Source organism: Saccopteryx bilineata, chromosome 4, assembly GCF_036850765.1.
Source record: "Saccopteryx bilineata isolate mSacBil1 chromosome 4, mSacBil1_pri_phased_curated, whole genome shotgun sequence".
Lineage (NCBI taxonomy): Eukaryota > Metazoa > Chordata > Mammalia > Chiroptera > Emballonuridae > Saccopteryx > Saccopteryx bilineata.
Window position 1 is genome coordinate 108,526,572 of NC_089493.1, and position 24,631 is coordinate 108,551,202.

Sequence of the window (24,631 nt, forward strand, 5' to 3'; positions counted from 1 at the left end):
CAAACCCTTGTAAATGTTCTGAATGAAATAAGAAATCTTACTTATTTGATATTTTTATAAAGAACATAGAAATAAAAGTTTATCATATAATTATCCGGGTTTTTTTTTTTTGGTCAGATTAATTTATTCTTTAGCAACTGAAACATTAAACAATGCGTTTTTAGTCTCAATCTTTAATAACATCATATTCATTATACTTGAAATTGTTTAGCTCTCTCAAAGGAAAGAAATAGATCCAAACACAATCCTTTACATTATCTACTTATGAGTTATGCAGCACAATTTTTTAAAAAAAGTTTTACTTATAGTTGGACAATTTACATGATGTGGGCAGAGAAATATTAAGCGTGGTTATAAAGTGGCCGGTTTTGTAAGTCAACAGCTATGATCTTTCATCTACTGCTCAATCCACTATCTGATTGATATTCCCTTCTTAGGTCTTCTGGTTTATCGCTGGGCAGCTAATGCACTATTTCTTCCTTGTAGGATGCTAAAACTTCTTCATAAAGAACTTGAAAACTTTCACACTGAACATTATCTTTTAGTTTCTTCTTATTATAATCCTTTGTTTTATGTCTTTTTTTTATAATACATTGTTATCTGTTTTCAGCACAAAAACTGTATGAAACAGTGTTCATGGAAAATAATCACAACTGTGGTAATCAACAGGAACTCCACCTTACCTCATCTGGTTTTCTAATTAATTGACTACTCTATCTGCATCTAAAATGCGACAATCATACTCTTTATCATAGTCATCATATAACTGCCCTTCTTGAGCTAAATCACCTACATTAATGTATTTCAGTCCTGATACGAAAGCCAGTTCTTTGCCTGGCGTGGTTTTTCTACCCCTGGTGTACTGGTGAGCAGGGTGTTCGGAAGTAACATGGCCCATTGCTCTGCACACTATGGCCTAATTATCAGGTTTACATAGTGAAGTAAAAATATCTTGACATAATTTTTTTTTTTTTAAAAAAAAGCATTTTAACAATAACAAAAAAATGATATACTTTGTTCTGCTCTAATGTTTGCAATCTAAGATACTATTAATTTTAAACTGCTCTGGGGTTTACAACTTGTAGCCATGGAAATGATAATGATAAATCTGAGTCACTGCCACATTCTAATGATTAAAATTATTTATCTTTTTGTATTATGCTCCTAATTGTCTCTAATTTGGGTATGGCTTGTTTTCAGAGACTTAAAATGAGTTGATGGAACAAAGTGCTTAAGGTTTTAATGAAGTTTTATTCCAATCCAACTTTTCACCAGCTTCTTGTCAGCATCCACAGCTCATTTTGTAATTCTCAAAACTAAATGTCAAGAAATTCTACAGCAAACCTGTTCTTGAACATGCTTTCCTACATTATCAATTACCTCCACCTTTATTACTCATTTCAATCTAATTAGCATCCTTTTATTACTTTTATTAACCATAACTCATTTAGTAGGCACTTTCCAACAATATTCTAAAATGTATATAGAAAGCATTAAAGATATTAATTCAACCATAAAATATACTGGTCACAAAAATTAGGAGATATTTTATGGCTTCATATTCATTTTGAAATGTCCCCTAATTTTTGTGAGCAGTATACTTGAGAGTTCTGAAGTTCCTTTCAAAAGTGTGAGAAGAACACTCTTTTCATAGATTATTAATGAAGTGTGTAGAGCTTTGATGTCAGGCAACAGAGTATCAAGTAATATGACCTATGATATTTAGTTGATATGATCCACCAATAGTTTTGAATATATGGAGTAGGAAGAAAAGAAGGAAGAGGTAGAGAAGGCAAAGAAAAAAAAAATGTTCGACAAGGTTACTTTTAAAAGTATTTCTTCCTGGCCTTGGTCGGTTGGCTCAGCGGTAGAGCGTCGGCCTGGCGTGCGGGGGACACAGGTTCGATTCCCGGCCAGGACACATAGGAGAAGCGCCCATTTGCTTCTCCACCCCTCCCTTCCTCTCTGTCTCTCTCTTCCCCTCCCGTAGCCAAGGCTCCATTGGAGCAAAGATGGCCCGGGCGCTGGGGATGGCTCCTTGGCCTCTGCCCCAGGCGCTAGAGTGGCTCTGGTCGCGGCAGAGCGACACCCCGGAGGGGCAGAGCATCGCTCCCTGGTGGGCAGAGCGTGGCCCCTGGTGGGTGTGCCGGGTGGATCCTGGTTGGGCGCATGTGGGAGTCTGTCTGACTGTCTCTCCCCGTTTCCAGCTTCAGAAAAATAAATAAATAAATAAATAAATAAAAGTATTTCTTCCTAACAAAACCAAGTACATACAACTGTACTGAGGTTTCTCTGTGGTCACTAGAATGATTTTTAGATGATGGTGCCAGCTACAGCAAAATGGTGGCATAGGTTCTAAAAGATGTGGGCCATCCAAAACCATTCGACTATCTCTGTCATAAATTCTAAGGTAGTAAAATTTATTACGTCTTATTTGCTATATTAGTTTGATATAGCATTATAATATAGATTAGTATGATAAAGCAGTGGTCCCCAACCTTTTTTGGGCCACAGACTGGTTTAATGTCAGAAAATATTTTCACAGACCGGCCTTTAGGGTGGACGGATAAATGTATCACGTGACCAAGACAAGCGTCAAGAGTGAGTCTTAGATGGATGTAACAGAGGGAATCTGGTCATTTTTTAAAAGTAAAACATCATTCAGACTTAAATATAAATAAACCGGAAATAATGTAAGTTATTTACTCTTTCTCTGCGGACCAGTACCAAATGGCCCATGGACTGGTATCGGTCTGCGGCCCGGGGGGTTGGGGACCACTGTGATAAAGTATGCTATATTTTAAGAGCTTTGTAATAATTTACTTTTTTTCCTTTTCCCTCAGTCAATATAAACATATCTATCTATATGCAAAGGGACATAATATATATATAATTCACCATTTTGTATAAACAAGTTTTTCAACTTGTCAGATTTCAATTTTCTTGAAGGCAAATCTTTTTTAACATTATAACCTTCAAGCCCTGGCAGGGCTGGGGTGCTCAGTGGATAGAGTGTCAGCCCAGTGTGTCGAGGTTGTGAGTTTGATCCTGGTCAGGGAATGAATGAGAAGCAATCAATGAATGCACAACCAAATGGAACTAAATGGAACAATGAGTTGATGCTTTCTCTTTCTTTTTTCCTCCCCCAACTCCTCTTCTCTCTCTCCAGAATCAACAGGGGGAAAAAAAAGACTATAACCTTCAATCATATCATTAAGGAAAACAGAGTTTGGTCTATTAACAGTACCGTTTCTGAAGATGGTATTGTGTGAATAGTACTCAGAATAAGTGCTTGATCATTTAAATTACATATTTTATGTATTAATATTCTTATATATTAGGATTTTAACTGAGCACTTTTCTCTCAACACTTACTTTCTTGGTCAAAGAGTCATCAGAATCAGAAGGCATTCTTGTTGATACATGAAATACTACTTCCACTGTAGAGGTAGCAAAATATGGTGTGGTCAATCCAGTGCTTTTGTTTTTTTGTAGTCCTCCCATGAAACCACAATGGTTTGTAAGATTTACCTACAAGCAACAAGGAGACATGTTACTTTAATAAAATAATTAATTAGGTATGTCATATTTACTCATCACAACTGCCTTCCTAACTATTAGTACCTATCAATGCCCAGAATAAAAATATCAAAAATGCAGAACTTAAGTACACTTAAAATGTACTGAACTGCAAATCAATCTGTGCAGATTTTTAATAATCTTTTTTTTCATGATTATAAATAAATACAGTATCTGAAATATCAGACTCATTGCCCTGAGTGATATTCTCTGGATCTGTGTGATGTATGGAAGTCAGCAACTTAAGTTCACTGTAGAAAATTAAAGAAAATTTGCCTGACTAGGCGGTGGCGCAGTGGATAGAGCGTCGGACTAGGATGTGGAGGACCCAGGTTCGAGATCCTGAGGTCACCAGCTTGAGTGCGGGCTCATCTGGTTTGAACAGAGCTCACCAGCTTGGACCTAAGGTCGCTGGCTCAAGCAAGGGGTTACTCGGTCTGCTAAAGGCCCACGGTCAAGGCACATATGAGAAAGCAATCAATGAACAACTAAGGTGTCGCAATGAAAAACTGATGATTGATGTTTTTCACCTCTCTGTTCCTGTCTGTCTGTCCCTATCTATCCCTCTCTCTGTCTCTGTAATAAAAAAAAAAATTATAGAAAATTTGGGAAAAAATAAATAATTGGGAAAAAAATTTAAACATTGCTTTTACCTCTCTTCAGAGAAACCACATATGCATATTTTTAAATAATAAAATCTGAATATCTGATAAAGTGCTAAATTATAAAAACAAATCTCTATACCATGTGAACAGACATGTCTTTTGACCATCAATATCAGTTACTAATGGGTAATCACATGAATAACAAATTAGTTTCTCTGCCATTACTACAAGATTGATTCAATTACTTAAAATAGTTTTAATTTTACTTTTTGACTAGTATACATTCAAAAGAGATACCCAAAATTTTCCTTCTGTACCTCTAGTCTGTGGCTACTCAGCTGTACCAGAAAGCAATTTTTTAAGTATCGTTCCAAAAATGTTTTCTGTATATACAATTAAATTCCTTTATGTATGTGTATAAACACACACACAGCATGCATATACTTTGTTCTGTACCTTGCTTTTCTGCACTTAAAATACTTTGAAAAATACTCCTTATTAGTAAATAAAGAGCTTACTCATTTTTTTGTTTTCATGGCTTCAGAGAAGTTTATTTTCTTGGTATACAATAATTTGACTAGTCTTCTACTTGCAGGATATTTAGGCTGTTTCCAATCTTTTGCAATTACACTCAGTGCTGCAGGGAATAACACTGAACACGTGTCACACTGCATTCGTGAAAGCAGGTCTGCAGGATAAATACTTCAAAGTAGGTCAAAGGGCATGTGCACTTTAAATTTTGAGACCCACTACCAAAGTGTTCTTCATACATGGTACCAACAGTGTATGAGAGTACCTATTTCTCTCATAGCCTCTCAAATATATTATCAAACTTCATAATTTTTGCAAATCTGATAGGTGAAAATAGTATCCTACTGTAAATTTTTTGTCGTTTTGTTTTAGTGACAAGGTTATTTTCAAGTCAATTAACTGATTAGGTAAAGGAGAAAGAGTCTCAGTTTAATGTTCCTTTGCTGTAAATATGTAAGTTTTAAGAAATAATAAAAAGAGATCCTATGTACCCTTTTTCCAGATTCCCCAATGAAAAACTGTATTACAACCAGGACACTGACATTGACAAGGTTAAAAAACAGGTTTCATCACTACAAGGATCCCTCATTTTGCCCAGTGACATGAACCACACCCTCCTCTCTCATACCCCCACCTCCTCAATCTCCGGAAATCACTAATCTATTCTTTATTACTAACACTGTTATACAAATGGAATTGTACAGTATACAACCCTCCCAATTGTTTGCAGATTTTTCTCTTAATGATTTCAGGTTTGATCCCACTGCAGCTGAAGAACACACTGTATAATTTCAATGCTTTTAAATTTGAAGTTTGTTTTATGGTCCAATATATGGAATATCTTGGGCACTTGAAAAGAATATGTAGTCTGTTGTTGTATTGGTATATACATGTCAATTAGAGCCTCTTGCTGAACTGTGCACCTGAACCCTGTATAATTTTAACCAATGCCACCTCAATAAATTCAATAAACAGGGGGAAAAAAAGAAATCTTGGTGATGCTGTTAGTTCTATATACTTGCCGATTTTCTTTCTAGTTCTTCTTTCAGTTGTTGAGAGGGGTAAGTCTCCATCTGTAACTGTGAATTTGTTTATTTCTTCATTCAGTCCTATCAACTTTGCTTTACATATTTGGCAGTTCTGCAGTTTGCTGTACATTTAGGATCGCTATGTCTTCTTGGGAATGACTCTTTTATCATTACATAGTGACTCCCCTGTCTATGGTAAGTTTCTTTGCTCTGAAGTCTACCTTTTCTATTATTAATGTAGCCATTCTGGCTTTAATTTACTTTGATTAATATTGCATGATATAACTTCTTCCACCCTTTTACTTTTTACTAGTCTATATTGTTGTATTTGAAGTGAGTTTCTTTTGTGTAGCATGTGTCATGTTTTTAACCCAATCTGTCAATTTTTAAGTGATATATTTAGACATATTTAGTATATTTCGTGTAATGACTGATAAATTAGGGCTTAAGCCTGCCTATTTTTTTGTTTCTCTGTTTTATTTTTCCTGTCTCCTATGGGTTACGTAGATAATTTCTAGAATTCTATTTTTATTTATCAAGTTTTTGTTTTTTGTTTGTTTGTTTTTTACAGAAACAGAGAGAGAGAAAGTCAGAGAGAGGGATAGATAGGGACAGACAAACAGGAACAGAGAGAGATGAGAAGCATCAATTATTAGTTTTTCGTTGCGACACCTTAGTTGTTCATTGATTGCTCTCTCATGTGTGCCTTGACCATGGGCCTTCAGCAGACCGAGTAACCCCTTGCTCGAGCCATCGACTTTGGCTCCAAGCTGGTGAGCTTTTTGCTCAAACCAGATGAGCCCACGCTCAAGCTGACAACCTTGGGGTCTCGAACCTGGGTCCTCCGCATCCCAGTCCAACGCTCTATCCACTGAGCCACCGCCTGGTCAGGCTCTATTAGGTTTTGAGTGTATATTTTGGCATATATATATTTTAGCAGTTGGCTCTTGGTATACTGTATGTACAAAACTTATCATACACAATTGATGTTATGTACCAGTCACAGTGAAATATGGAAACCCTACCTCACTTTATGGCCCTTTATTATCCTTGTAATATAATTGCTAAGAATATTTTCAAGGTACTTCATTTAGAAACACATCATATAGTGAAATAATTTTAGCACCAACACATTAAACATGATCAAGAAAACTCAAGAGAAGTAAAGCCTGGTGTATTTACCCATACTTTTCTTGGCATGCTCTTTCTTCCTGATTTTCTAAGGTTCCTTTTATCATTTCCTTTCTGTTAACAGAATCTTTCAGTGAATCATTTTAGGGTAGGTCTGCTGGCAACAAATTCTGTAAATTGTCCTTCATCTAAGAATGCTTTGCTTCACTTTTTCACTAGTTATAAAATTCTAGGTAGTTTTTTTTTTGAAACCCCAGTCTTTGATAAATATTTTGTCACTTCCTCTAGCCCCCATAGTTTCTGATAAGAATTCAAATATTATTCTAATTGTTTCACCCTTATAGATAAGGTACAATTTTTCTCTATATGTCTTTTAGATTTGTTGTGTTTAGTTCTCATAAGTGTAATTACAGTGTATCTTAGTATGATTTCTTTTTTTTTTTTATTTTATTTTATTTTATTTTTTTTTTATTTTATAATTTTATTTTTTTAATGGGGTGACATCAATAAATCAGGATACATATATTCAAAGATAACAAGTCCAGGTTATCTTGTCGTTCAATTATGTTGCATACCCACCACCCAAAGTCAGATTGTCCTCTGTCACCTTCTATCTTGTTTTCTTTGTGCCCCTCCCACCCCCTATCCCTCTCCCATTCCCCCCTCCCCCCCGTAACCACCACACTCTTATCAATGTCTCTTAGTTTCACTATTATGTCCCACCTACGTATGGAATAATACAGTTCCTGTTTTTTTCTGATTTACTTATTTCGCTTCGTATCATGTTATCAAGATCCCACCATTTTGCTGTAAATGTTCCGATGTCATCATTTCTTATGGCTGAGTAGTATTCCATAGTGTATATGTGCCACATCTTCTTTATCCAGTCATCTATTGATGGGCTTTTTGGTTGTTTCCATGTCCTGGCCACTGTGAACAATGCTGCAATAAACATGGGGCTGCATGTGTCTTTACGTATCAATGTTTCTGAGTTTTGGGGATATATACCCAGTAGAGGGATTGCTGGGTCATAAGGTAGTTCTATTTTCAGTTTTTTGAGGAACCACCATACTTTCTTCCATAATGGTTGTACTACTTTACATTCCCACCAACAGTGTATGAGGGTTCCTTTTTCTCCACAGCCTCTCCAACATTTGCTATTACCTGACTTGCTAATAACAGCTAATCGAACAGGTGTGAGGTGGTATCTCATTGCCGTTTTGATTTCTTTTGATTTATCCTGCTTGGGTTTTACCCAGTCTCTTTGATTTGGAGCTTTTTAAATTATTATTATTAATTTTAATGGGGTGACATTGATAAGTCAGAGTACATATGTTCAGAGAAAACATCTCCAGGTTATTTTGACATTTGATTATGCTGCATACCCCTCACCCAAAGTCAAATTGTCTTCCGTCAACTTCTATCAGGTTTTCTTTGTGCCCCTCCCCTACCCCATCTCTGTTCCCCCAAACCGTAACCACCACCCTTTTGCCCATGTCTGAGTCTCATTTTTATGTCCCACCTATGTATAGTTATAGTTTTTTCTAATTTATTAATTTCACTCAGTATGTTATCAAGCTTCATCCATGTTGTTGTAAATGATCCAATGTCATCATTTCTTATGGCTGAGTAGTATTCCATAGTATATATGTACCAAAGCTTTTTAATCCACTTGTCCACTGATGGACACTTGGGTTGTTTCCAGATCTTTACTATTGTGAACAATGCTGCCATAAACATGGGGGTGCATTTCTTCTTTTCATACAGTGCTATGGTGTTCTTGGGGTATATTCCTAAAAGTGGGATAGCTGGGTTAAAAGGCAGTTAAATTTTTAATTTTCTGAGTAATCTCCATACTCTTTTCCATAGTGGCTGCACCAGTCTGCATTCCCACCAGCAGTGCAGGAGGGTTCTCTTTTATCCACAACCTCACAAGCACTTATTCTGTGTTGTTTTGTTGATAAGCGCCATTCTGACTGGTGTGAGGTGATATCTCATTGTGGTTTTAATTTGCATTTCTCTAATGATTAGTGATGCTGAGCATTTTTTCATATGCCTACTGGCCATTTGTATGTCCTCTTTGGAGAAGTGTCTATTCATTTCTTTTGCCCATTTTTTAATTGGATTGCTTATCTTCCTGGTGTTGAGTTTTACAAGTTTAAATTTTGGTTATTAACCCCTTATCAGACGTATTGTTGAATATGTTCTCCCACTGTGTGATTTGTCTTTTTATTCTGTTCTTGTTTTTAGCTGTGCAAAAGCTTTTTAGTTTGATATAGTCCCATTTGTTTATCCTGTCTTTTATTTCACTTGCCCGTGGAGATAAATTGGCAAATATATTGCTGCGAGAAATGTCAGAGAGCTTACTGACTATGTTTTCTTCTAAGATGCTTATGGTTTCACGGCTTACATTTAAGTCTTTTATCCATTTTGAGTTTATTTTTGTGAATGGTGTAAGTTGGTGGTCTAGTTTCATTTTTTTGCAGGTAGCTGTCCAGTTTTCCCAACACCATTTATTAAAGAGGCTATCTTTAGTCCTTTGTATGCTCTTAACTCCTTTGTTAAGTATCAGTTGTCCACAGAACTGGGGGTTTATTTCTGGGTAATCTGTTCGGTTCCATTGATCTGTATGCCTGTTCTTATGCCAGTACCAGGCTGTTTTGAGTACAATGGCCTTGTAGTATAACTTGATATCAAAAAGTGTGATACGTCCCGCTTTATTCTTCCTTTTCAAGATTGTTGAGGCTATTTGTGTTCTTTTTTGGTTCCATATAAATTTTTGGAATATGTGTTCTATATCTTTGAAGTATGGTATTGTAATTGGCTTGCATTGAATTTATAAATTGCTTTGGGTAATATAGACATTTTAATGATGTTTATTCTTCCCAACCATGAGCACGGTATATTCTTCCCCTTGTTTGTATCTTCCTTGATTTCTTTTATCAATGTTTTATAATTTTCCAAGTATAAGTCTTTAGTCTCATTGTTTAAATGTACTCCTAGGTACTTTATTTTTTTGGTTGCAATGGTGAAGGGGATTGTTTCCTTAATTTCTCTTTCTGACAGTTCATTGTTAGTGTATAAAAAATGCCTCTGATTTCTGAGTATTAATTTTATATCCTGCCACTTTGCTGAATTCATTTATCAGGTCCAGTATTTTTTGACTGAGACCTTACGGTTTTCTATATACAATATCATATCATCTGCAAATAACGATAGTTTTACTTCTTCTTTTCCAATTTGGATGCCTTTAATTTCTTTTGTTATCTGATTGCTGTGGCTAGGACTTCCAGAAATATGTTGAGTAAGAGTGGTGAAAGGGGGCAACCCTGCCTTTTTCCTGATCTTAAGGGGATTGCTTTTAATTTTTGCCCATTGAGAATGATGTTGGCAGTGGGTCTGTCATACATGGCCATTATCATGTTGAGGTATATTCCCTGTATTCCCACTTTGCTGAGAGTTTTGATCATGAATGGGTGCTGGATTTTATCAAATACTTTTTCTGCATCTATTGGAATTATCATGTGGTTTTTCTCCTTCCTTTTGTTTATGTGATGAATCACATTGATTGATTTGCGAATATTGTACTAGCCTTGCCTCCCCAAAACCCCACTTGATCATGGTGTACGATTTTTTTCATATATTGCTGGATCCGGTTTGCTAATATTTTGTTGAGAATTGTAGCATCTAAATTCCTCAGGGATATTGGCCTATAATTTTCTTTCTTTGTGTTGTCTTTGCCTGGTTTTGGAATCAGAATTATATTCGCCTCGTAAAGGAGCTGGGAAGTCTTCCTTCCTCTTGAAGTTTCTGAAATAGCTTGAGAAGGATAGGGGTTAGTTCTTTGAATATTAGGTTGAATTCACTTGTGAAGCCATCAGGTCCAAAACTTTTCTTTGTTGGAAGTATTTTGATAACTGTATCGATCTCATTTGTTGTAATCAGTCTGTTTAGGTTTTCTGATTCTTCCAGATTAATTTTTGGAAGATTATGTTTCAAGGAATTTGTCCATTTCATCTAGGTTGTCTAATTTTTTGGCATACAGTTCTACAGAGTATTTTCTTACAATATTTTGTATTTCTGTTGTGTCAATTGTTATTTCTCCACTCTCATTTCTAATTTTATTTATTTGAGTCCTCTCTCTTTTTACTTGGTGAGTCTGGTTAAAGGTTCATCAATCTTGTTTACCTTTTCAAAGAACCAGCTACTGGTTTCATTGATCCTCTGTATTGTTTCTTTAGCCTCTATGTCATTTATTTCTGCTCTGATCTTTATTATTTTCTTCCTTCTATGACCTCTGGGCTTTACTTGCTGTTCTTTTTCTAGTTCTTTTAAATTCAGGGTCAAGTTGTTTATTTGAGCTTTTTTTAGCTTCTTAAGGTATGCCTGTAATGCTATGAACTTCCCTCTCAGTACTGCTTTAGCTGTGTCCCATAAATTTTGAGTTGATGTATGCTCATTATCATTCGTTTCTAGGAATTTTTTTATTTCGTCTTTGATCTTATTGTTAACCCATTCATTATTTAATAACATGCTATTTAGTTTCCAAGTGTTTGAGTATTTTTCAGTTTATCTGTTGTGGTTGATTTCTAGTTTCATGTCATTGTGATCAGAGAAAATGCTTGATATGATTTCAATCTTCTTAAATTTATTGAGACCACTTTTATGCCCTAACATGTGGTTTATTCTAGAGAATGTACGATGAGCACTTGAAAAGAATGTATATTCTGCTGCTTTAGGGTGAAAGGTCTGAAGATATCTATTAAATCGAGTTGATCTAGTGTGTCCTTTAAGTCTGTTGTTTCTTTGTTAATTTTCTTTCTTGAGGTTCTATCTAGTGATGTTAGTGGGGTATTTAAATCCCCTACTATTATAGTATTGCTGTTGATCTTGCTCTTTACATCCATTAAAGTTTTCTTTATATATTTAGGTGCTCCTATATTAGGTGCGTAGATACTTATAATGGTTATATTTTCCTGTTGGATTGCTCCCTTTATCATTATGCAGTGACTTTATCTCTTACTATAACCTTTGTTCTAAAGTCCATTTTGTCTGATATAAGTATTGCTACCCCAGCTTTTTTTTCATTTCTATTTGCATAAAATATTTTTTTCCATCCTTTTACCTTCAGTCTATGTGCATCTTTTGTTTTAATGCGTGTCTCTTGTAGACAGTATATATATGGGTCCTCTTTTCTTATCCATTCAGCTACCATATGTCCTTTGATCAGATCATTTAAACCATTTGCATTTAAAGTTATTATTGATATGTAGTTGTTTATTGCCATTTTATTCTTTAAAGCTGTATTCCTCTTTTGCTATATTATTTTTCCCCTTTGATCTGTTACAACAGGCTCTTTAAAATTTCTTGCAGCATTTGTTTGGTTGTAGTGAATTCCTTGAGTTTTTTTTTTGTTTGGGAAACTTTTTATTTCTTCTTCAATTTTAAACGATAGCTTTGCTGGATAACATAGTCTTGGTTGTAGGCACTTGTTTTGCATTACTTTGAATATTGCTTGCCATTCCCTTCTGCCCCAAGTGTTTCTGTTGAGAAGTCAGATGTTATCCTAATGGGGGCTCCTTTGTAGGTGATAGCCTGTTTTTCTCTAGCAGTTTTTAGTATTTTCTCTTTATCACTTAACTTTGGTATTTTAATTATGATGTGTCTTATTGTAGATTTCTTTGGGTTTCTCTTTAGTGGAATTCTCTGTGCTTCTAGAACTTGTGTGACTTTTTCCTGCAATAATTTAGGGAAGTTTTCAGCTATGATATAATCAAACAAAGTCTCTATCCCTTGTTCTTTCTCTTCTTCTTCAGGAACCCCTATGATGCAAATGTTATTTCTCTACAAGTTGTCACAGAGCTCTCTTAGAGTTTCCTCAGACTTTTTGAGTCTCTTTTCTATTTTCTTCTCTACTTCTGTGACTTCATTTATCTTGTCTTCTAATTCGCTGTTTCGATCCTCAGCTTCATCTATCCTGCTTTTAATTCCTTCCATTGTGGTCTTCATTTCTGATATTATATTTGTCATTTCTGACTGATTCTATTATTTCAATGACCTTTTTTATATTTGCTATGTCTTTATTTAGGTGTTCATAATGACCATGTATTGTTGTTCTAAGATATTTGAGCATCCTAACAATCGCTATTTTAAACTGCATCTGGTAATTTGGTTATATCTGGCTCATTCAGGTCCTTTTCTGGGAATTTCTCTTGATTTATTTGTGTTGCATTTCTCTGCCTTCCCATTTTGTCTGTGTATAAGAATGTTTTGGCCACTGGAGTCTAGGGTGTTCAGATATGGGCGTAGCCGGTGACAGCACGCTGAGGGCTATCATGTGGTTTCCACCTCTCCTCCACAGGAGAGGCTGTGATCATGTACCTAGGTCTACAAGCCTTGGCGGCCTGGGCTTTGGCCCCACCCCCACGGGTGGGGTTATGCACTGCGCCCTGGCTACAAGCTTCGGCTCTGAGGGCAGGGGTGATACCTTTGCTCAGCTGCTGGTCTCCGCCTGTTTCCGGGCTTTCTGGGGGGAGCCGTCAGCTGCAAGCCTTTGGTCTGCAGGCCCGGCAGGGGTGCTCATTTGTGGTACTCTGCCTATTCTGGGCTTTCGCCCCACCCCCACAGGAGGAGCCGGCTCGCTTGTCAGGCCACAAGCCTCAATTCCGTGGGCTGGACAAGGCTGCATGCTCGCGTGCCCTTGCTCTTCAGCATGTCTCCGCCCCTTCCAGGGCTCCTGCCCTTCCCCGCAGGCGGGATTGCAGACAGACCCGCAGCTGGGCCTGACCACTTTCGTTCGTCTCCTCCACCTTATCAGGCAATACTGAGCTCACACCCGGGCTTTAGTCATGGCCACTGGCTTCTGCCCTTGCTGACAGAACCGCGCTTCTACGTCCTGCTACCGCCCACCCTCTGGTGAGCTGTCAGCAGTGTGGGTGGGGGCACTGCAGCTCAGACCCTAAAACTCCATACTGTAGTCCCGAAAGCTCCCTCCTTCTAAGTGACTCTGCTCTGAGTGCCACAGAAGAGCTTGTTTGGCTGGTGTCCTGCTTTCCTTTGCTGGTATTGCTGTTTCCAGGGGAAATATTCACTTCAGATTTGGGCAGTGACTCAGCCCAGGGGTTAGGGTGGCTGGCCCTCAAAGTGTTTCTGCCTGTGCCTACTAGATTGTACTCTCTTCCCGCTGCTCTGGTCCTCCGGTCCTCTCCTCTCTCCCATCCCCCAGAGCCCCAGGTGGATGGCTGTGAGAGAGGATTTCTTCATGGTCCCTTTAAGAAGAATCCTGGGTCTAAGAAATCTGTCTCTTTCTTGCAAACAGTATCCTGACTTGTTTCGCAGCTAAATACTGTCCGTATGCCTCTTCTAGGCTCTGGGGCTACAGGCTGGGGCTTTGTTCCTGGGCTTCAGGACCCTCCCCTCTCCGCTAAACTCACTTTCCGACATGTGAGTCCAGGCTGCTGTTTGCTCCCGGGAGCTGGGCAGCCTTCTCCACATTTCCGCTTTTCCTATCAGTCTCAGTGTGGCTTCTTCAGTGTTCCTTGGTTAAAGAGTCCTCTTAGTTTAGTCCAAAGTTGGTTTTTCCAGATGATGGTTCTTAAAATTAAGTTGTAATCCCCTTTGGTTCTGGGAGGTGGAAGTTGGTACGTTTACTTACTTCGTCACCATCTTGCTGCTCCTGATTGCTTTTTCATATGTGCCTTGACCAAGAAGCTACAGCAGACTGAGTGACCCCTTCTGATCTGTAGCTTTTTTTAGTTTCATTTCTCTTGCAAAATTTGAGAAGTTTTCAACATTATTTTGTCAAGTGATTTTCACACCGACCTTAATGCACCTCTTCTTCTGGGACTTAGAAATCAGAAAACAGGAATGCTAGACCTTTTGTCACAGTCTCACAAGTCTCGTTTTTAAGTCTATTCTCTTTCTGCTGTTCAAATTAGTTTTTGCTACTGTACCTTCTAGTTTAATGATTCCTTTTGCTGTACTACTATCTCTACCTGACTGTTGCTGGGCCCATCTATTGAGCTTTATTTTTGTTGTTATATTTTCAGTTCTAAAAAATTCCACTTAGTTCTTTGTATCTTCTAGTTCTTCGTTGAGACTTTTAATTCTTCATTTGTTTCAACTGTGTTCCTAATTGCTTGTTGTAGAATTTCTATAATGTTACTTTAAAATCTTTGTCCCTTTGTTGTTGGCATCTATTACTTTTTCATTCAGTTTGAGACCTCCTTGGTTCTTAGTACAATTTCTGATTGAATACTGAACACTTTCATATTAAACATACTATGAGACTATAACATGTCTTACTTAAACCTTATCTATTTATTCATTTTTTTTTTTAGAGAGGAGAGAGAGAGAGGGAGAGAGAGAAACAGAGAGAAGGGGGGAGGAGCTGGAAGCATCAACTCCCATATGTGCCTTGACCAGGAGAGCCCAGGGTTTCGAACCGGTGATCTCAGCATTTCCAGGTCGATGCTTTATCCACTGCGCCACCACAGGTCAGGCCTTAAACTTTATTTATTCTCCTGTTCTGCAATGGCTCCACCAGAGAAGCAGGGGCAGTGCTGCCTCAGCATGAACAAATGGAGGAAGAAGTACAGGTTCCCCATTTTCACCTCTGATGACATCTGTGGAGGGGAGATCCTTTTTATTGCTAAGTGCAGGTAGAAGAGCTGGCTTCCTATGTGATGTCCACTGACACAGTGGTGGGGCTGGTCTCATTATTGCTGGGTGACAGTGAAAGGCCTAATTCTCTACTATGTCCCCTCCTACATACCCCACTAGTGGAGAGAGTTAGGGGCACCTCATTACTGCTGGTAGGGATGGAATTGTAGGTTCTTCCTGTAGTCTCTACTGACACTGTTTTGTGGGTAGTGGATGGGGGACTCGTCACCAGCTGGCAAAAATAAAAGCCTTCTCTGACACTATCTGACATTGCCCTGGTACAGACCTAGGGACACCTCATTATAGTCTGTGAGGGTAGCAGTTTAGGTTCTCTAATAGACTTTTGTTGTCAGGGGTGGTGATGGGGTAGTCACAGTATCCTCTGTGGTGTTTGGCTGGAATAGAGCAGTTACTGTCAAAATGTTCTGTTTTTCTTGGTTGCTCCTATCCTGGTCCTTGGGCTTGGGCTAGAAAGGATGTTTTGTTGGCTTTATTTTTACCCCCTTTTCTGTGCTTGTTGATGTTTCCAGATTGCTGGCTTTTTTAGCTCCAAGTCTGGGTTACATGAAGCAAAAAGAGAATCCTGAGAACTCATCATTATGTCATTCTTTAATCTTGACGTCCCTAGTTGGTCCATCTGTCTTCTTTCCATCTTTCAGTCTTTTTATGTTTGTTTTATATGTAATGTTCAGGGTTTTTGTTGTACTTAGCATGAAGAACAGGAAGAGTATGTTTACTTACTCTTCCCACCAGTAAAGGAAGTTCCCACTGTGAAACTTAGAGGATTTTAATATATTCACAGCTAAGTGCTATCTTCACCACTTTTAAATCATTTCTTAATCAATTTTAGAACATGTTCATCACTTCAATGCCTGACCTGACCAGGTGGTGGCTCAGTGGACAGAGCGTTAGACTGGGATGCAGAAGACCCAGGTTCAAAACCCCAAGGTTGCTGACTTGAGCATGGGCTCATCTGGCTTGAGCAGGTTCACCAGCTTGAGTGCAGGGTAGCAGGCTTAAGCCCAACTGTTGCTGGCTTGAAGCCCAAGGTCACTGGCTTAAGTAAGGGGTCACTCACTCTGCTGTAGCCCCTGGTCAAGGCACACATGAAAAAGCAATCAATGAACAAAGGTGCCACAAAGAATTATTGATGCTTCTTATCTCTCTCCCTTCCTGTCTGTCTGTCCCTATCTGTCCCTCTCTGTCACAAAAAAAAGCTCTGTGCCCTTTAGCTGTCAATCTTCCTTCATTCCCCAAACCAGCCCTAAGTAACAGATAATCTACTTTTTGTAGCAATATATATACCTATTGTAGATATTTCATATAAATGGACCAGAAAACATAATCTTTGTGACTGGTTTCTTTCAGTTAGTATGTTTTCAAAGTACATGCACACTATAACAGTTGTCAGGACAGTACTTCATTCTTCTTTATGACTGAGTAATATTGTCATATGGCTATACCTTACATTATCATTTCATCCATTGATGAACATTTGGGATGTTTCCATGTTTTGGCTATTATGAATAGTGCTGCTACAACATTCACATATAAACATTTTTCTGTGGACATATACTTTCATTTCTCTTGGGTACATATCTAAGAGTGGAAGTTGTGGTCAAAAGACAATTCAATGTTTTACTCTTTGATGAGATCCCAGATTGTTTTTCACTGTAAGTGTATCATTTCGCATCCCTACTTGAAGTGTATGAGGGTTCAGATTGCTCCAAATCATAGCCTACTGTTTTTACTGCTGTCTGACGTTTTGATTCTAGCTATCTAGTGAGTGCTGTCTCATTGTGGTTTTGATTTGTGTTTCTCTGACAGATACTGATGACACACATTTTTCATGTGCTTATTCGTCATTTGTGTATCTTCTTTGAAGAATGTTTATTTCAGGTCCTTTGGCCATTTTAAAAATTGGGTCATCTTCTACTTATTGATTTGCATATGTTCTTTGTATATTTCAGATGCAAGTAATTTGCAATTATTTTCTCTAATTCTATGGGTTGTCTTCACTCAGTTGATAATGTCTTTTTTTTTTTTGTATTTTTCTGAAGCTGGATATGGGGAGAGACAGTCAGACGGACTCCCGCATGCGCCCGACCAGGATCCACCCGGCACGCCCACCAGGGGCCACGCTCTGCCCACCAGGGGGCGATGCTCTGCCCCTCCGGGGCGTCACTCTGCCGCAACCAGAGCCACTCCAGCGCCTGGGGCAGAGGCCAAGGAGCCATCCCCAGCGCCCGGGCCATCCCTGCTCCAATGGAGCCTCGGCTGCGGGAGGGGAAGAGAGAGACAGAGAGGAAGAGGGGGTGGAGAAGCAAATGGGCACTTCTCCTGTGTGTCCTGGCCGGGAATTGAACCCAGGTCCCCCGCACGTCAGGCCGACGCTCTACCACTGAGCCAACCAGCCAGGGCCGTTGATAATGTCTTTTAAAGAACACAAGTTTACAGTTTAATGAAGTCCAATTTATCAATTTTTTTCTGTTACTCATGTTTTTTGTGTTAGATCTAAAAATCCCTGTTATTTGTAGATTATTATTTAATAAAGCTGAAAAAAGAAGAATCCCATGCCAAATGCAAGGTCATGACAGGTTACCCTTTTTTTGTCTGCTAAAAGTATTATAGTCTTAGCTCTTACATTTAGGTCTTTGATCCATTTTGAGTTAATTTTTGTATATAGTGTGAGGTAAGAGTACAACTTTTTTTTGCATGTGGCTATGCAGCTGTTCCAGTACCATTTGTTGAAAAGAGAATTTTTTCTCCACTGGATGGTCTTGGCACCCTCGTTGAAAATCAGCTGACCATAGATGTGTGGGTTTATTTCTAGAATCTCAATTCTATTCCATCAATAGATATGTCTATCTTTGATGCAAGTAACACACTGCTTGATTAGCATTGCGTTGTACTAAGTTTTGAAATTAGAACTGTGAGTCCTCCTAATTTATTCTTTTTCATATGTCCCTTGCTTTTACTAATAGTTATTATCAATACTTTTATGTTTTTAATTCTTTTTTTTTCTTTTTCAAGAGTAGAGACACAGAGAGAATGGGGCAAGGGAGGAAGAATGGGAAACATCAACTTGTAGTAGTTGTTTCCCATATGCCCTGACTGGGAATCAAAACTGGAATATGCACATGCCAGGCTGATACTCTACCACTGAGCAAACCAGCCAGAGCCATGCTTTGCTTTCAGAGACATTCTTTCTCAGTAATGTGCCCTCTTGAATAAACCGTCTTTTCTTGGTTACAAATCTTCTGGGGCAATATAGACTCTGGTGAGTGAGTGATAAGACTTTCTTTTACAAAAATAAAGGATCAAAAAAGAGAGGAAAGAGATTGCAGAAGGGTTCTAAGGCATTAATTTCAGGGAAGTTGAGAATCTATCTGAAACTAATCTCAAAACTAAATATGCTGTTTTGTTCCATAGAAAGCCTTGGTATTGTCCTACTGATATTCATATTTTATTTTAGTTTGAAGAATTCAAATATAATGGTCACGGCTATGAAGAAAATCCAGATTCCTGAACCTATATGGTTTATACTTTCTGACAATATACTGTCTCATAAAATAGTCAAGAACTTTCCATTTAAAGTCCCAACTACTGCTGTCTTTGCAAATGAGCTATATAAGGCAGAAACAATGACAAACCCATTACATATTTGTTGAGTTTCCTAATATAATGCTTCTAAAATAAGCTAGGAGAAAAATAACACTACTACTTCCAAGTAGAAATAAAATGATATTTAGTATAATTTAACAACAGTACCTCCCAACCAAGACCAGCTACAAAATCTTCATATGCCTGACTTCCTCCTGTATTGGTGAGAATGGAATGTTTATCTTCTTGTCCTTCAGCAACATAAAATACTGCAATCTTGTGTGTCTCTCGGCTGTAAAACAAAAAATTATACCATTCTTTTAATCACTTATTTATCCATTCATTCATCTAATAATCATATTTTATATGAACAAAGTATATGGCAATAAAAAGATAAAAATTATTTAAATCTGGATGATGTCAGAGTAATAGTGGCATGAGAAATACCCTTGATCTCTCCCTTTGAAATTTCAACAAATTGAACAGCTATAACTCAGCAAAGGATCTCCAGCTGGGCTGTCAGGCTTACCTGAAAGATACGTGTACTCAACTGACTAAAGGTCGGAAGAGTAAAAAACAGGGGGCAAAAGATAAGAAGCACTCAGAGTATGACTCTGGAGAGGGGAGGGGCCGGACTGTCTGGGCTTTTGTCTGCAGGAGCTCCGGAGAGGAGAGAAGCCCAGAGTGACTGGGTCTTCTTCTGCCGGCAGGAGAGGAGATATTGGGGGAAATTTGGTGTGGTACTGAACCAAAGCAGAAGAACGTGTGGTGACCACACACCAATGCTCCCATGGTCTGCCTGTAGCCTGTACTCAGAGACACAAATATACAAAAGTGCAGCTCCCTAGCCTTCCAAATACTGCATCCCTCCCCTAGCATGTACGAAGAGTGACAGTGACATACTCCACAGCTGCAAAAAAAAAAGGTGCTCTGTGTCTGGTGCCCTGCTCTGTTGGGACACAAGAAGAAGCACCTTGAGGCCTGATATCCCCATTGCTAAAGTGGTAAAGCCCTCACAAGTCCCACCCACCATTGCAATTGCAGACCTGCCTACACCTTTGCCAAAGCAGATTCTCAGCAGAGTTCAGCCAGTGATTTTACAGAGTTAAAACTTGTAATACAGTACCATCTACTGGAGAAAGATAGAAAAACTTCTTGGAAATGATTTCTTCAAACTTTTTGTTCTTTAGTTTTTGTTGTTCTATTTGATTTTGATAGATTGTTGGGGTTTTTTTGGTTTGTGTATTTTGTTTTTTTTCTGCTTTTTCTCTTTAATTTTAACTTAATTTTAAATTTACTTTTATCTTTTTTTGTTTTTTTGCTTTATTTCTTAAGAGTACCACTCTCAAATGACCTCAAGACAGAAAAAAAGGAATACTATCAATACAAATATTGATCAACTTATGACCTATGCAACTTACAACCATTTGACTTTACGACCTCAATCGCTAGCCATGTCTGCTCTGCGTCTGGCAGTGCAAGCATTGCCCAGCTGGGTGTATGACAGTGAGGACCAGCTTCTAGCAGCACTACCATCTCTGCGTGCACCATTTCAACTGTTATCCCAGACTTGGTACAGCAATTTGTGTTTTGTGTCTTGGATATTTTTCATCAAACCCTTCCCAAGATGTCTACCAAGAGGAAACTGTCTTTGCAAATATTAAACCAGTTGTACTAGTAATGCAGTGTTTTACTTAAACCTGATGAATGTAAAAATAAGAAACAAAATGGTGTAGAGATGATACAAATGGCATAAAATGAACAAAGAAACTTATGATATATAACAGTAATGAAAGAAAATTATGATAAAATGACTTAAAGATTTTTATAACATCATTTCACAGTACTGTACATATAGCCTACTCAAATTACGACCAAATTGTGTTACAACCGGTCTGTCGGAACCAATCGTGGTCATAAGTTGAGCACTAGCTGTAACTGTGAAAGAGATGCAGTCCAGAAACACAATGAAAAATCTCCAGAAAGCAACCATAATCACATGGTAACCTTGGAGTTAAATGATAGAGAATTCAAAATTGTATTTCTGAAAATACTCAATGAGATGTGAGGAAACACTGATAGGCAACTCAATGAGCTCAGAAAACAAAATAAATACTCTACTAGAGAGATTGGAACTTTAAAAACAGAAATGAAGAACCCAATACATAAATTGAAAAATTAGCTAGCAACTTTAGCTAATAGAACAGGTAGAAGAGAGAATCTGTGACATTGAAAACAGGTAACTAGAGATGATAGAGAGGGAAGAAAAGAGAGACTCAAAAATTTTAAAAAATGAGAGAGTTCTACAGGAACTGTCTTACTCCATCAAAGAGAGCAATATAAGAATAATGGATATATCAGAAGAAGAAGAGAGGGAGAAGGGAATGGATAGCCTAGTCAAACAAATATTGAGAATTTTCCAAGCCTATGGAAAGAGTCAGAGCCTCAAATCCAAGCAGCAAACAGAACACCTAGTTACCGCAGTCCAAACAGGGTTTCTCCAAAGCACATTGTAATAAAAATGTTAAAATCAATGACAAAGAAAGAATCCTCCAGGGATCAAGGGAAAAGAAGAACTTAACATATAAAGGAAGGCCCATCAGGTTCTCATCAGAAATTCTCTACAAGCCAGAAGAGAGTGGACCCAAGCATTCAAAGTACTGAAAAAGAAGCATTACTGGCCAAGAATACTATATTCATCAAATGTGCCCTTCAAAATGAAGTAGAAATAAAAACTTTTCCAGATATACAGAAAGTGAGAAAATTTATCACCAGAAAACCCCCACTGCAGAAAATAAATACTCAAGGGAACGGTTATAATACTAAATACAAAGAACAAAGCAACAAAATACTACAATTAAAAGCTCCAACAAAGTTAAAATATAAAGACAGATAATCTGTGACAACAAAAACATAAAAGAGGAGAGAAAGAAGGTCTGAAGATGCAAAGGAGGATGGAGTGTAAAAGCACTCATATGACAAATGACTCATATATATGAAACTTTTTTTCTCAATAACCTAATGGTAACCACCCAAGAAAAACCAAAGTTGAAATACATACCTTAATGGCCCTGGCCGGTTGGCTCAGCGGTAGAGCGTCGGCCTGGCGTGCGGGGAACCCGGGTTCGATTCCCGGCCAGGGCACATAGGAGAAGCGCCCATCTGCTTCTCCACCCCCACCCACTCCTTCCTCTCTGTCTCTCTCTTCCCCTCCCGCAGCCAAGGCTCCATTGGAGCAAAGATGGCCCGGGCGCTGGGGATGGCTCCTTGGCCTCTGCCCCAGGCGCTAGAGTGGCTCTGGTCGCAGCAGAGCGATGCCCCGGAGGGGCAGAGCATCGCCCTCTGGTGGGCAGAGCTTCGCCCCTGGTGGGCGTGCCGGGTGGATCCCGGTTGGGCGCATGTGGGAGTCTGTCTGACTGTCTCTCCCCATTTCCAGCTTCAGAAAGAAAAAAAAAAGAAATTAAAAAAAAAAAAAGAAAAGAAATACATACCTTAAAAAAAGAGAAATAGAGGAAAGAAGCATGGAGTACCACCAAACAAAAACAACTGACAGAAACACAAAAGAACAAAAGGAGACAGATAACTACCAGAAAACAAAACATACACTGTCTATAGAGAATCCCAATATTTTAATAATTACTCCAAATGTAAATGTACTGAACTCATCAATAAAGAGGCACAAAGCAGCAGATGGGTCAAAAAGCAAAACCCAACCATATGTGCCTTCGGGAGACACATCTAAGTTGCAGGGACAATAGGAGACTCAAAGTGAAAGGATGGAAAACAATTCTCCAAACAAATAAAAAAAAAAAAAAGCAGCTTGACCTGTGGTGGTGCAGTGGATAAAGCGTCGACCTGGAAATGCTGAGGTCGCCGGTTCGAAACCCTGGACTTGTCTGGTCAAGGTACATATGGGAGTTGATGCTTCCAGCTCCTCCCCCCTTCTGTCTCTCTGTCTGTCCTCTCTCTCTCTCTCTCTCTCTCTCTCTCTCTCTCTCTCTCTGTCTCTCCCTCTCCTCTCTAAAATGAATAAATAAAAAATTTTTAAAAAATTAAAAAAAAAAAGCAGGTGTGGCCAAACTTGTATCTGACAATACCAACTTTAAGACAACAAAGGTAACAAGAGAAAGAATGGACATTTCATAATGAGAAAGGGGACACTATATCAAGAAGATATAACACTTCTTAATATATATTCACTGAAATCAGGTAGCACCAAAATATATACAGCATCTACTAACAAATATAAAAATGTAAACAAAAACACAACCATAGTTGGAGGTCTCAACAGACCACTGATGTCTTTACATAGATCATCGAAACAGAAAAATCAATAAGGAAATATTGGCCTTAAACTAAACATTAAACCAAATGGACATAATAAACATTTACAAAACATTTTATCCCAGAACATCATTTTATATATTCTTTTCTAATGTGCATGGAACATTCTCAAGAATAGGCCATATGGCCTGACCAGGCGGTGGCGCAGTGGATAGAGCGTCCGACTGGGATGCGGAAGGACCCAGGTTCGTGACCCTGGGGTTGCCAGCTTGAGCACGGGCTCATCTGGCTTGAGCAAAAAGCTCGCTAGCATGGACCCAAGGTCACTGGCTCTAGCGGGGGGTTACTCAGTCTGCTGAAGGCCCGCGGTCATGGCACATATGAGAAAGCAATCAATGAACAACTACGGTGTCACAACGAAAACTGATGATTGATGCTTCTTATCTCTCTCCGTTCCTGTTTGTCCCTATCTATCCCTCTATCTGACTCTCTCTCTGTCCCTGTAAAAAAAAAAAAAAAAAAAAAAAAAGAATAGGCCATATGTTGGCCCACAAAACTAACCTCAACAAATTAAAGACTGAAATTATACCAAGCATATTCTCTGACAATAAAAATTTGAAATTAGAATTAAACTGCAAAAAGGAAGTAAAAACCCCATTAAAATATGGAAATTAAACAACACACTTCTAAAAAATTACTTGGTCAAAGAAATAAAAGCAGAGATTCAATATATATACAGACAAACATGAATGACAGCATGACATGTCAAAACTTCTGGGATGAAGTAAAAGTAGTAATAAAAGGGAAGTTTATATCATTACAGGCTATATCAAGAAACAAGAGAGATCTCAAGTAAACAAAATAACATCACATCTGAAAGAACTAGAATAAAAACAAAGGCAACCCAAATTCAGCAGAAAGAAATAGTAAAAACTAGAGCAGAACTAAATGAAATAGAGAAGAAAAAAGTATAGAAAAAAGAGCTGTTTCTTTGAAAACATTGATAAAATTGACAAACACCTGGCTAAACCCACTAAGGAAAAAAGAGAAATGACTCATATAAACAAAATCTGAAATGAAAGAGGAGAAATTACCACCAACACGAAGAAGTGGAAAAACTAAATATACTTATAAGCAGGGAGGAAATGGAAATAACAATTAAAAACCTCCCCCAAAATAAAAGCCCGGGACCAGATGGCTACACTAGTG

General features: G+C 38.2%; 1 protein-coding gene and 1 pseudogene across 5 annotated transcripts in view; both read right to left on the bottom strand.

The window, feature by feature from the left end:
• RALGAPA1 (Ral GTPase activating protein catalytic subunit alpha 1) overlaps positions 1 to 24,631 on the bottom strand; it is a 269,942-nt gene that overhangs the window by 54,369 nt on the left and 190,942 nt on the right. For all 5 annotated transcript variants that reach the window (XM_066277755.1, XM_066277758.1, XM_066277759.1 and 2 more), the window contains 2 exons: positions 19,307 to 19,430; positions 3,376 to 3,531 (listed from right to left, as the gene is read on the bottom strand). In XM_066277755.1, coding sequence (XP_066133852.1) covers positions 3,376 to 3,531; positions 19,307 to 19,430 — 280 coding nt within the window. The remainder of the gene's footprint in view (positions 1 to 3,375; positions 3,532 to 19,306; positions 19,431 to 24,631) is intronic.
• On the bottom strand, positions 376 to 891 carry LOC136333948 (adenylate kinase isoenzyme 6-like; annotated as a pseudogene).